This window comes from Acinonyx jubatus, chromosome B4, assembly GCF_027475565.1.
Source record: "Acinonyx jubatus isolate Ajub_Pintada_27869175 chromosome B4, VMU_Ajub_asm_v1.0, whole genome shotgun sequence".
NCBI classification, from domain to species: domain Eukaryota; kingdom Metazoa; phylum Chordata; class Mammalia; order Carnivora; family Felidae; genus Acinonyx; species Acinonyx jubatus.
The window spans coordinates 101,038,463-101,051,938 of NC_069387.1; the positions used below are offsets into that span (position 1 = coordinate 101,038,463).

General features: G+C 34.0%; 1 protein-coding gene across 13 annotated transcripts in view; it reads right to left on the reverse strand.

The window, feature by feature from the left end:
- PPP1R12A (protein phosphatase 1 regulatory subunit 12A) overlaps positions 1–13,476 on the reverse strand; it is a 157,080-nt gene that overhangs the window by 10,889 nt on the left and 132,715 nt on the right. For all 13 annotated transcript variants that reach the window (XM_053226530.1, XM_053226531.1, XM_027071183.2 and 10 more), the window contains 4 exons: positions 10,863–10,928; positions 4,827–4,843; positions 3,625–3,760; positions 1,591–1,695 (listed from right to left, as the gene is read on the reverse strand). In XM_053226530.1, coding sequence (XP_053082505.1) covers positions 1,591–1,695; positions 3,625–3,760; positions 4,827–4,843; positions 10,863–10,928 — 324 coding nt within the window. The remainder of the gene's footprint in view (positions 1–1,590; positions 1,696–3,624; positions 3,761–4,826; positions 4,844–10,862; positions 10,929–13,476) is intronic.

The window sequence follows — 13,476 nt, forward strand, 5'->3', positions numbered from 1 at the left end:
TGTGAAATGTATTCTTGTTCTGACTTACTTCTCTGTATATCCTTATAGTAAACCCTCAGCAGCTGATGGAATCTGCAGAGCTGAATAACCTCATAAGGTTATCTTAACTCCTGGAATTTTAGCAAAGCCTCCACTGTGCATTGCCAATTGCTTCACAATGTAATAGAGGTTAACAACAACAAGAAGGTACCTAGTAACAAGTAGAAGTTCACATAGAGAACTTAAAAAATTATAAAAAAGGTAAGTATAAAAGAATGACCAATGAAAGTATACAGTCTCATTTATACAACTGGAGATGCCATTTTTAGATCAGTGACTTCAAACTGGATTCCAAAAGTTGTACTGCAGAAATTTGTTTATACTAGAAGGTCTCATGTTAAAATTAAACAAGTTTGTTTTCTTAAAAATTATGGGACCCCTTAGAGGCTTTTAACACATGAATAGTATCCTATAAAACTTCCCAAGATGTAGTATAGTATCTCCGAAGATTCTTGGGTTACAAAACTTTTCTCTTTGAATGAGGACAGGTAGAGAATGAGGAAGGAATGTGTCTATCACTATCTCCCACAATTATAGTATTCCATGAAAAAGGCTTAGGAAACAATTCCTAGATCAAATGTATCCTACATCATATATACAGCTGTGAATTTTGTTCAGCTATCCCAATTTTCTTGTCTAAAATGGTCTCGTGTAGGCTGCTGCATAGTAGGTAAAAAGCGTTAACAACAAACTATCTTATTCCAGCATTATTATATCAAATTACTTTTTAAGGAACAAACAGAAAATATTTATAATGAATAAAAGTGATTATAGCGGTGCCTGGGTGGCTCAGTTGGTTAAGTGCCAGACTTCGGCTCAGGTCGTGATCTCATAGTTCGTGAGCTCGAGCCCCACACCCTGGGCTCTGTGTGGACAGCTCAGAGCCTGGAGCCTGTTTCATATTCTGTGTCTCCCTCTCTCTCAGCCCCTCCCCCACTCTCACTCTGTTTCTTTCAAAAATAAAACATTAAATTAAAAAACAGTGATTACAAAATTATTTTACGGCCTTAAGAAGATTCTGTATAGATGCTTTTAAAACCTTGCTACATTTGGTATTCTGGAAATAAGCATTTAAGCCCTGTATGTATCACAACATAAGCATTAAAAGGCTTAAAAACACCTCAACTTTCCACTACAAGGCTATACATCTGTGTGCGTGTGTTTAAGTTTATTTATTTTGAGAAAGAGAGAGTACACGCTGTGCACGCATGGTGTAGGGGCAGAGACAGAGAGGGAAAGAGAGAATCCCAAGTGGGCTCTGCACTGACAGCGTCCGACATGGGGCTATCTCATGACTGAGATCATGACCAGAGACTAAGTGTCAGATGTTTAACCAACTGAGCCACCCAGGTACCCCTATACTATTCTAGAAAGAAGTAAAATGAAGTCATCATTAAACTGTATGATCTTGATTCCTTCTTACTGATAAGCTATTATCAGTAACCAAACTTATCTTTCAAAGAAACATCTGAGAATATTTCAGTCCAGTTTTTTAGACAGAATAAATCACAACTATTACCTTCAGGGTAACGAACAGAAAAAGGTACAAACCTGGGTGGCCTTTTCCAATTGTAATTTAAGATCTGTCAGTTCCATATTTGTATCATGTAGCTGTGCTTTCAGCTTTTCATTTTCAGCTAGAATTTGTTCATAAAGCTGTAAAAAGTAGGGTAGAACAAATTACTTTTCTGCTCTCCTAATATTTTAAGATTTCACATTGATTATTTGCAATATTGAAACAGAGATTAATAAGAGATAGAAGCCATTAAAGGAGACATTTAAAAAGTATTTTAATGCTTTGTGGTTGCAAGGCAGAAATTTTTGGTTATGCTATGCAGGTGTTTGTCCATATAAACTCTTTAACAAATTAGATCATGTTACAAATTTAAGATATCACTAAAAAATCTAACTTTTCTATTTCCATTAAAAAAATTCATTTATATGATAAAGAGGGACTACATATCTACAGACCAATGACAGTTACAGCTAAGGGTTGAACAGCTTCCAAGTGATCTTCATTTGGGGTCTGTGAACTTCTCTGCCTACCATTCTCTCTTGAATTCCTGACACTGAGACGGAGCATCAGTTGTATTTATCATTTAATGAATGTATTTTTCCTTTAATGAAATTTAAAGGAAAGTGAAATATTTCTTGAATACTTTTGTAACACTTGAATCTACTATTTCTTTCCCCTTCATCTCTACTACTACCACTATAGATGGCTAAAATCATCTCTTATTAGACTATTTTAATATTAAAACTGTTTTCCTGACCTCTTTCTAATTTGTTCTTTAGCAGCAAGAATTAACTTTTCCAAATTACAATCTCAATTTCATATGCCAACCATTCCATTAACCCTCAGACATTAGAAACCCTTGACTAGCTTCTCAGGGTCCTCAGTATGAAGATATCCTTAAAACACCCTATAAAACAGGTATGGTCTGGTCCTGACGTGCACACCTAACTGCAATGTCACACCTCCATCCCTTCTGCTCTACTAGTCATACTGAAAATTTAATTACTTCAATGCATCCTGTGCTGTTCTACCATCAGGTCAATGTCTTTGCAGTTCACTCCACGTAGAAAACTTTTTTGTCCCATTCTGCCATTTTAACTAATCACCCTTCTGGGATTCACTTCTGAAGTTTCACTTCTTCAGAACATCTGTTTCTAGGCCCTGTAACTTTCCTTTGTTATACACTTTTAGAACACAGATCCTTTACTTCAGGATAATTGTTTCTATTTTCAAATTATACATTTACTAGTATGACTGTATGATAACTTCTCTCTCTTCTACTACATGGAAGATATCCATAAGTGTAATGACAGCATCTTCAATCTACTGCTGATAAGTAGAAACTCACCACTTAGCACAGTTCAGGGTTCAATTCTTTACCGAATGAATGACAATCTTATTCATAATGTAAATCGACCTCCCACCTTCCTTCTCTTGCTGACTTAGTTTGTAAGAAAGTGATACAAATAGCTGCCAAATAGCTGGGGAACACATACAAGTATCACAAGGCTTCTTTTTCCCCCAACAAATTTCATCAGGTTTATTCTAAGCTCAAAAAATGTAAGAACTATGATAGAATCCTAGATTGTTGAATTTCCAAGACTTACTTCCTAAATATTTCCATCCTTAATCTGTAATAGCACTTAAGCTACCACAAGTTTTTTTTAGTTACCTAGGAAAAACTCTATTCTCCTAGGAAAGCTCTATTCCCTTTTTTTGGCCACCTCTTATTAACAAATAGGCAAAGAAAAATGTGTGCGCATGCACACACAAACATCCCCAATACCATGCCTCTTTTCAACTCAATCACAGTATCACCATACTAGCCTGAGACACTTAAGTGTGAAATAAAGTCTCTTTCCTTTAAAAAAAAACAAAACAACAACAAAACAGCTATTTATTTATAGGCTATCTACCATTGAGTGCCCCAAACTGAAAATTAAGTTATTTCAAGATATTGCTTTCATAATGAGTTCCAGGAATAATATCCAAACACAAATATATCAAATATATCAATAGATCAACCAACAATTATTTTTTTATTAAATATAGTTGAATAACCCAAGTACCTTTTTAAAGTCAGTTGAGTCGTCCTTTTCTAGCCTGCTACTATAAGGTTTTCTTTCTTCTAAGTAACTGTATGATCCAGAGCGACCCAATAAGGAATCATACCGATCACTAGCTGATGTGGAACTGGTTTCATATCTTTAAAAGATGAATTAAAGTCAAAATCTTTATTAAAGGCTTTTACAGCTCACATTAACATGCATCCTACTGCATTTGAACTTGATATTCCAAAACAGCAGATAACATTCTCCCTCATCTATTATCAATCAACTTTTATGATACATTTAATCAGTGGAAAGTTATTTATAATATTATTCATTTCCATTATTTGAGGAAGAGATTCAATATATCTATATCCAAAAGTCAGAACTGGTTTCACATCACGATAAGTTATTTCAACAATTTTAAATTGTACATTTTTTTTTACATTTTAAAATCTCTGAAATCAGAACATAGAACATGGCTTATAATTGATGGTGTATTATACTTTTTGGTAGCACTTTTCCTTTAAGTGGCATACAGTTGTCTAAAAATTTTAGATTTGATAAACTAGTCTATCCAAACAGATAATAGGTCTGCCCTAGACAGAAAGAACATATTTCATTTGTACATGAGAATTCTCTTATTATCTTGTTCTGAATTCAGGTTACCTTTTCTTGATAAAAGCTATTGCCTCCATATTTCAATGGAAATGTGTAGTATACAAAAATTTGTTCTTGGTTTTACAAGGCTTAGGTTAACAATTATGGGCAAGAAAAATGGAATGGAGGTTAGACTCAAGGACACTGTGGAGGTTCTCTAAAAGGTAAATAATTTTGAGCTAGATGACAGTTTTTAGTGTCTTCACGGTTTTTCTTTTGTTTAAAGCAGGGATTGGAGAGAAGATTCAGAATACCTCATCAAATAAATTTATGGTGGGTTTCATCAGTCCCTGCTGTTATTAGGAAAACTTAAAAAGTTATCACTGTTGTAAGGGTTTAAGAAAAAATTTTCTTTCTTAGTGAGTTACTGGGACTATTTAACTAGAAGTAAAGGCTTTGACAAAGAAAGCTGGTAACAGTTATTAGGTCGTCTAAACATCTACAGATTTTTATGATTCAGATAATCCTAACAACTCACAAAATCCATAAGTATCTAAAAGCAACATGGAATGAAAATCTAAAAATAAAAATAAGAAAAAAGTCAGTAAAAATATAAAACATACCTAGAAATGGAATCCGTCTAGAAAAAAGAGAAAAACACAGGCATACTAAATTTCTATACTTTTATTAAAGCAACTTGATAGATCAAGTAAATTTAACATAACATTTATGCTATTGTCACACTACTAAACTTCTCTATTTACTATCTATATGTTTTAACTGTATTGTGATTATTCTTAGAAGTTCTAGAACAGAATCACTGTATTTTTCATGCATAATAGCCATGTAACTAATTACACTTGACAATTTATGGTCATCTTTTATGAATTTCTGAAAATACCATCATATTTTGTTTAAAACTTACTTTCTAGAAATCTAGCTATAAATTCCTCCAAGTTTAGCAATTAGGGGATAGGAAATTAGGATTTAATTTTCTCAAGTAAGTGGTATGCTATGTCAATGTTTCATAACTTTCCTTATCTAAATAGTGAAATGATTAATAGGGTCTTAGTAGGGGACAAAACTTTTTTGGTGGTCATCCTTAGCTTTTTCCCTTTCTACTGAAGCACTAGCTGAATCTATAATTTTCTGTATGGTAACTATTAAGAAATGGTTTGCTAAAAAAAAGAAAAAAAAAGAATGGTTTGTAAAATTTCAAAATTTAGATAATTGTATTTTTCCATTATATTTATCTCTGAATGCACTGTAAAATTATTGAGTTCTTTTGGGATTATTTAAAGTCTAACTTGGACTAAAAATGCCTTACTAGTCTACTGAAATTGAAAACCAATTGTAGGGGGCGCCTGGGTGGCTCAGTCGGTTAAACGCCCGACTTCAGCTCAGGTATGATCTCATGGTCCGTGAGTTTGAGGCCCATGTCAGGCTCTGTGCTGACAGTTCAGAGCCTGGAGCCTGCTTTGGATTCTGTGTCTCCCTCTCTCTCTGTTCCTCCCTTGCTCATGCTCTGTCTCTCTTTCTCTCTCTCTCTCTCTCAAAAATAAACAAACATTTTAAAAAAGTTAAAAAAAGAAGCCACCCAATTTTAATTTTGCACTTGCTTCCTATTTTTTTCACACAATGCTTTACCTCATTGATTTGTTCATTAGTTTTATAACAATTAACAATTCAGAAGGGAAATTTCAATTTTTGAGAGATTCAAATTCATACATTGCTAAGAGAATAGACTTTGTAAGTTCTCATCACAAGAAAAAGAATGTATAACTATGTGTAGGAATGGATGTTAACTAGACTTATTGTGATCATTTTGTAATATATACAAATAATGAATCACTATGTTGAACACCTGAAACAAATACAGTATTATATGTCAATTATATCTCAAAAAAAAAAAAAGAACAGAACCAAAAAAACCCAAGAGATCCTATTAAAATTCAAAAAAATATCCATGTGTACATATCAAATGAAAACATCACCTCTCACCTCACCAATTTGCACTCTGGTTCACTGATTTAAATTTAAGAAAAAACAAAAACTCCAAGCAGTCACAGAAATCACTCAAATTTCATTTCTTTGTCTTTAAAAATCGTGTGATCACTGGTCATTATTTACATTCTTAAAATTGGGATAAAAACCCCGTAACACAAAATTCACCATCTAAACTACTTTTAGGAGTATAGCTTAATAATGTTAACTATATTCGCATTGTTGTGCAACACATCTCTAGAACTTTTTTATCTTGCAAAACAAACTTTACACCCATTGAACAACTCCCCATATTCTTCTACCCCCAACTCCTGGAAACCAGAACTCTACTTTGGCAGAGTTTGAATAGTTTAGATACCCCATGTAAATGGAATCATAGTATGTCTATTTTATGACTAGCTTATTTCAAATGGTAGATGTCCTTATTTCATATAGTAACATCCTTGCTCCCTGTGTTATAAAATTATTTTTTCAAAGTAAAAATACCCTTATTACAGTGCCAGAAGGTCATATAAAAGTACCACAGCGTAAAAAAGTTTCACTGTAACTCCCTGTGCCTCCAACCCTCTTAGATAACTACTGTTAACCTTTTTTGGATACACATGTAAGTGAGCTTCTGATTTGTACTGTTAAACTAATCTCAGTAAAGAATGAATTTATTACAGTTCCAAAATCTTATATAAAAATGCCTATTTTAACAGTAATCATACCAAATCTGAGCATTATTAACTTCTGCTAATTTCACTTTTTATTTTAACTGTCATGTCTTTGGTTGTTAAGATTGAATGCATTTTAAAATTTACTGGCCATTTATATTTCTTCTTTTATAAAACTTACTAATTTCATATATCCTGTCTCTACTTTCCTTTTAGTGAGTCTTTTAATAGTACAAATACTAATCTTTTAAATGTTAAAAAGAGGATTAAGATTATTCACTTTATAAACAGAGTAAATGTGCCTCAACTTTAATAAGGGTATCTTTTCTATTTTTCTAGTTTTCTATATTCTAGTTTTACATGTTTAAATAATCAAATCTGTTAATCTTTTCTTTTTCTTGCCTTAGTGTTATACTTAAATTCTTTTTTATTTATTATTAAAAAAATTTTTTTTTATGGTTATTTGAGAGAGAGAGAGAGAGAGAGAGAGAGAGAGAGACAGAAAGAGCGCGCGCGTGCGCATGAACAGGGGAGGAGCAGAGAGGGAGGGAGACACAGAATCTGAAACAGACTCCAGGCTCTGAGCCTTCAGCAGAGTGCCCAACCCGGGGCTCGAACGCGTGAACTGCAAGATCGTGACCTGAGCCAAAGTCGAAGGCTTAACAGACTGAACCACCTAGGCACTCCTATACTTAAAATTCTTGATTTATTACTAATGTCCTTTGCAAGGTAAAAGTTTTATTATCTAACAACTTAATGATAGCAAATCACAATAACCAAAGCAACATAAGGCCCATTTTTAGAAATAATGAACGTTATAATAATTATCATACATAATTCTATGTAACGGATGTTATGATAATGTAATGCAGCTTTCTATGATAAAATTTAATCTTAATTTCTTTTAATTTATATCCTGAAAGTAGACAGCTTGAGCTTCATATGCAATTGAGAATTTTTAAGAACTTTTTGGCCTTATCCAATTTACTTATCTTTGAAGCAAAAATGTACAGGGCACACACCATTTTGTAATGTAGTTAACTTGGATTCTAGAACCCTAATGGAAGTTCTGTCATCAAACACACTATTGAGGTGTTGATGACACTATTTATTTCAGAAAATGTACAGAAGAATTTTGCTGCTAATACTTTTACACAGAAAAGTAAGGGCTGATGCTGCAAGTTTTTTTTTTTTTTTAATTTTTTTTTAATGTTTATTTCTGAGACAGAGAGAGACAGAGAATGAGTGGGGGAGGGTCAGAGAGAGGGAGACACAGAAGCAGAAGCAGGCTACAGGCTCCGAGTTGTCAGTACAGAGTCGGACGCGGGGCTCGAACTCACAAACCGTGAGAGCATGACCTGAGCCAAAGTCGGTTGCTCAACTGACAGAGCCACCCAGGCACCCCGATGCTACAAGTTTTAAAAAGAGAGTAGCATACTGGTGGAAGCACTTTTCTAGTCTACTGTAGAAGATACTGTTAGTATGTTAACTTCCATTCTTCCTTTTCCTCATGGTGTACCAGTCATTTGGTTTAGGTGAGATGGTATATGGCCCACATTAGTGGCAAAATGGCTGCACTATCTTAGTGGTGGGCCTTGTCTGGCTTAAGCCAATTATTATAATCCCAGCAGTGTGAGGTAAACTAGCTTGAGGCTGAAGCTGACACAGGGTTGTGTAATATAACTGGAGCACAATAAATTCTCTTTAGTTTGAGTTGGGTTTTCTGTTACTTGTAACTGAATGTTAGCACAAAAACAAGAGCTAAATAATCCTTTATTTAAAATGAAAAATGGGAATGCAAGCTGGTGCAGCCACTCTGGAAAACAGTATGGAGATTCCTCAAAAAACTAAAAATAGAACTACCCTACAACCCAGCAATTACACTACTAGGCATTTATCCACAGGATACAGGTGTGCTGTTTTGAAGGGACACATGCACCCCAATGTTTATAGCAGCACTATCAACAATAGTCAAAGTATGGAAAGAGCCCAAATGTCCATCGATGGATGAATGGATAAAGAAGATGTGGTAAATATGTACAATGGAGTATTACTTGGCAATAAAAAGAATGAAATCTTGCCATTTGCAACTACATGGATGGAACTAGAGGGTATTACGCTAAGCAAAATTAGTCAGAGAAAGACATATATCATATGACTTCACTCATATGAGGACTTTAAGAGACAAAACAGATGAACATAAGGGAAGGGAAACAAAATAATATAAAAACAGGGAGGGGGACAAAAGATAAGAGACTCATAAATATGGAGAACAAACAGAGAGTTACTGGAGGGGGTGTGGGCTAAATGGGTAAGGGGCACTAAGGAATCTATTCCTGAAATCATTGTTGCACTATATGCTAACTAATTTGGATGTAAATTATTAAAAAACAATTAAATTAAATTAAAAATTAAAACAACCCAGTTCTCCTTTTTATTAAGAATTTACAGCTCTGAGATATAATACTAATGATTATTTTAAAATTAAGAATATGTTCAAATTAAGAAAAAATAAAGCCACTCTTTGGGATTTCCTAATAAAATTGCTTATTTCTGTGAAAAAAATAGATAAAATGAAAAAAAAATCTATTTAAATTGTTTGGAATTAAGAAAATGTTTCTTCTTAGAAACAATTTTCTACTCAATGTTAATTAACAGTAAAACTTAAAACCGAATTAATCTGAATATGCTTCAAAGTCATAACTCTGTGAGTCAGAAAATCTTTTCCCTTCTATCCCAGCCTGGTGGGATGGAAGGTCTATGTGATAAGGCAGTGAGAAGTGCCAGCTGAGGATGGTTTACTAACCCATTCCCTCTTTTTTATCTATTGTTTTTTCTTGAAAGATGGGAATTCATAGGGTAGCAATGGGAAAGGAAGACAATGGTCAAGTTTACAGAATATAATAAACACAAGACACAGGGGAATTGGGGGAGTGCTGACAACTGATAGGCAAAAGATTTAAAAGTTATCGATAAAGTTTTACCCTGCAAATAATTGTACCCTTGGAAGTAATCAATTTCTCAATATCTGTCTGGCTACCTAATTATAAAATAAAAGTACCTTTCAGGACAAAATAGGAAACCTGGCCCTGAAAGTAACATCCACAGTCACGTAGCACAGGTAACCAATTTCTGGTCACTTCATATTATTGTAGATTCTTGCTGATTGCAAAGAATTTAATAGTTCTATTTAGGAACTCCAAGTCAAAAATAAAGATGCTATGACCAGAATGCCATTTCAGATTAGATAGTGTTGAACTTAGAAGATTAGAACCAACTCCTATTTTACAGCTCTTCTCCTATGTGAATAGAGCTCTTTAAAGCATGTCAGCTTTCTCTACAGCCAAACAATAGGGAATAGAGGGAGGAAAATAACTATTGGGAAGAAACTTTCCACATTTGCTAGTTATGTAACCTTTTAAGTCATTCAAACTTGCCTTAGTTTCTTCATCACTGAGGAAAAGAAAATGCCTTTTTGAGAAGATTGTTGGGATGATCAGTTGTGATAATATAAAAGTCCTTTAGAGTGTATTTCTAAACAAATGTAAAGAAAGCTAAAAAGACCTACTGTCTTCCCTAAAATATAACTTGTAACTATATATAACTATATAACTTACATTTACAAAAATAAAATCTGGGTCTGGTAAGGTACCCACCTTCTGGGTATCTTTTAGATACTTTTTGTTTTCAACTTTGAATATTAATTTACATACAATAAACTATCCACTTAAGAGTACATGGTTTGAGAAGTTTTGACAGTTGTATATATTCAGAAAACAACTACAATCAGGATCCAGAATATTTCTATTGCCTCTAAAATATTCTTTGTGTCCTTTCCAGTCCGTCTACCCCACATCCCAGAGAAATGCTGAGTACTATCCCCAAGCATGCAGGTACAGTATGCAGTAACAGTTTTGCAGGAATAAATACAAACACAAGCAAATGGTAATCCTTGAAAAATATGAATGCTTCTAAACACAAAAAATAATGCTTTCTCACCTGAGTTTCTTTCTTGTTGGATCCTTCTTCTGTATCTGATTGTTGCTCTTGTTCATTTTCATCACTCTAAAATAGATTGTCACTTTACTTTAGAAAAGTAGAAATATATTTCAAACAGTTGATATTTAAATATTTTAGGGCTTTTCTAATTTAAAATGACCTTGAGAAAAATCTACCCAGCAACAGATCAAAAGGAAAACTGATTTTTGAGTGGGAATTTTCCTACCCTGTTTAGAGGAAGTCTATTTTGTCCACATGACACAATTTAAGTAGGTTAGCATACATGGTGAAAAAAGACCATCCACCTAAAAACAAAATGTAAGAAACATTCACAATGGGGATGAAGAAACTGGAGCCTTAGCAGAAGAAAGAAGGTATTCCATTTTATATTGTAATGATGCTACATGTGCTTTAATAGTTAAATGAACTATTTAGACACTCAATTATAAGGAGGCAGCAAAAATAGGAAGTCCATTGTATTAAGTAAGAAGAGTTAGATTCTATAAGCCTGCAAGATTTATGCAGAAATCCTATCACGTGTAGGTAGTTCATCCATCTGGAAATTTCTTGGAAGTTTACAGCACACCAAATAGAAAATCAAGGTCTCAGATGGCTAAAAGCCTAGAACCCCAGACTATGGGAATATTCTAGTGTAAGGCCTTGAACATCTCAACAAACCTTAAAGGGCTGAAAAAAAAGGAAAGGGGAATTTCCATTCACAGATATCTAGCTCAGGCTCACTATAAAAATGCCACAGGCTTAAAAAAAAAATGCCACAGGCTTTAAAACAAGATCACCCTAGTTGCATATTGGTATAGCTATTTTCAGCGTGACTGAGGGTAAATTTATTAAAATTTTTTGAGCCATACTTACCTTACCCATAGGGGATAAAAACTTTATAGAATTATGGAGCACGTAGGTGGCTCAGCTGGTTAAGAGTCTTACTTCAGCTCAGGTTATGATCTCATGGTTAATGAGTTCAAGCCCAGCACTGGGCTCTTTGCTGTCAGCAGAGCCTGCTTCGGATCCCATCTCCCTTTGTCTGCCCCTCCCCTGCTTGCACGTGTGCTCATGCTCTCTTTCTCTCAAAAATAAATATACATTAAAGAAAAAAACTTTATGGAATTATTCTAAGGATTAGAGGAAATCTTTGTATATAGGCTATCATATTGTCACCTAGCAAAAATAATGTGTGAAGTTACTAAGTGACCAGGTAAAATCAATGGTGCTGCTGCTAGTATTATTTATTAATATAAACATATTCATATAAAAATATGAATTCCACATAATGAACTGATTATTTTTAAGCACTGCAGTTTCATGGCAAAAAACAGAAACTAGAAATTTACAAAGTGGGGAGGTTCAGAGGTCCAAAAAAGTGATAATAAAAAAAGGGGGAGGGAGCCTAATAATACAAGAGATTAAAAACCTGCCTAACTATGCACCACCCTTTCTTTGACAAAGCCCTTTGTTCTTTTTGTATATGATCTGATACAGGTTCAAATGTGGCTACAAAGGAGAAAGAAGACCTGTGCTTGATGGCTGATTAGAATGCAATTCAATGTAGGCTTAAGTTAAAAAGATGAATATTGCCAATATGAATCCCAGGAAGGATCTTTACAATGGTAGTTAAGGGTAGGATTCCAGAAAGTGAAGTTCTGAAGGGAGAACTGATCTGAATAAAACTGGGGAAAAAGAAGTATTATATAATAAACACAGCTTTGTCTATGAATCTCCTAAGACAGATGACGCATTAAGAAGGTAATTTTAAGTAATAAGAACTAGTATGTTAGGGTGCTAAGACTGTGAGGTTTTATTTTACTGCTACTAAAATGTTAATGGGCAATCAATTAAAATCAACCAGACATCAGATACTTTCTGATGAAGAAAGATACCTTGCCAGAAGAATTCTGAAACAATCAGATCAGTTCTCTACCTGGTAGCTGCCAAACAGTAAAATGGTAGTTATCAATTTAAAGGAAATATAAAAAACCACATTAATGTGTTAAACTACATTTCAGGGATATGGCAACCCAGTTCATTCAAAAATAACTGTAAGGAGGGGTGCCTCAGTGGCTTAGTTGGTTAAGTGTCCGACTCGATACTGGGTCAGGTCATGATCTTGTGGTTTGTGGGTTTGAGCCCCACGTCGGGCTCTAACAGCTTGGAGTCTGCTTGGAATTCTCTCTCCCTCCCTCCCTCTCTCTCTCTCTCTGTCCCTATCCCACTTGTGCTTGCTCTCTCTTTCAAAATAAATAAATAAACAACAACAAAAAATAATTTTAAGAAAAAAATGGGAGGGAGAAACTGATTAAAAGAGGCTTTAAAGACATAATTAATCACCATGTATAATCCCTATTGTATTCCAATCAAACCAGAAGTACAACAACAAACCATTTATGGTGTATACGAGTTAAATGGACATGAAAACTGACTGGATATTCAATATTAAGGACTTACTGTTAATTTATTTAACAAAAAAATGTGGGCATGGTTTTATGATCATTTGTTGTATGGCAACATATATTGTGATTATTTTTATTACTTAAAAAAATACAATTTTAATAATTTTTAAAAAGGAATACTTCCTCTTAAAAATACATACTAAAGTTTT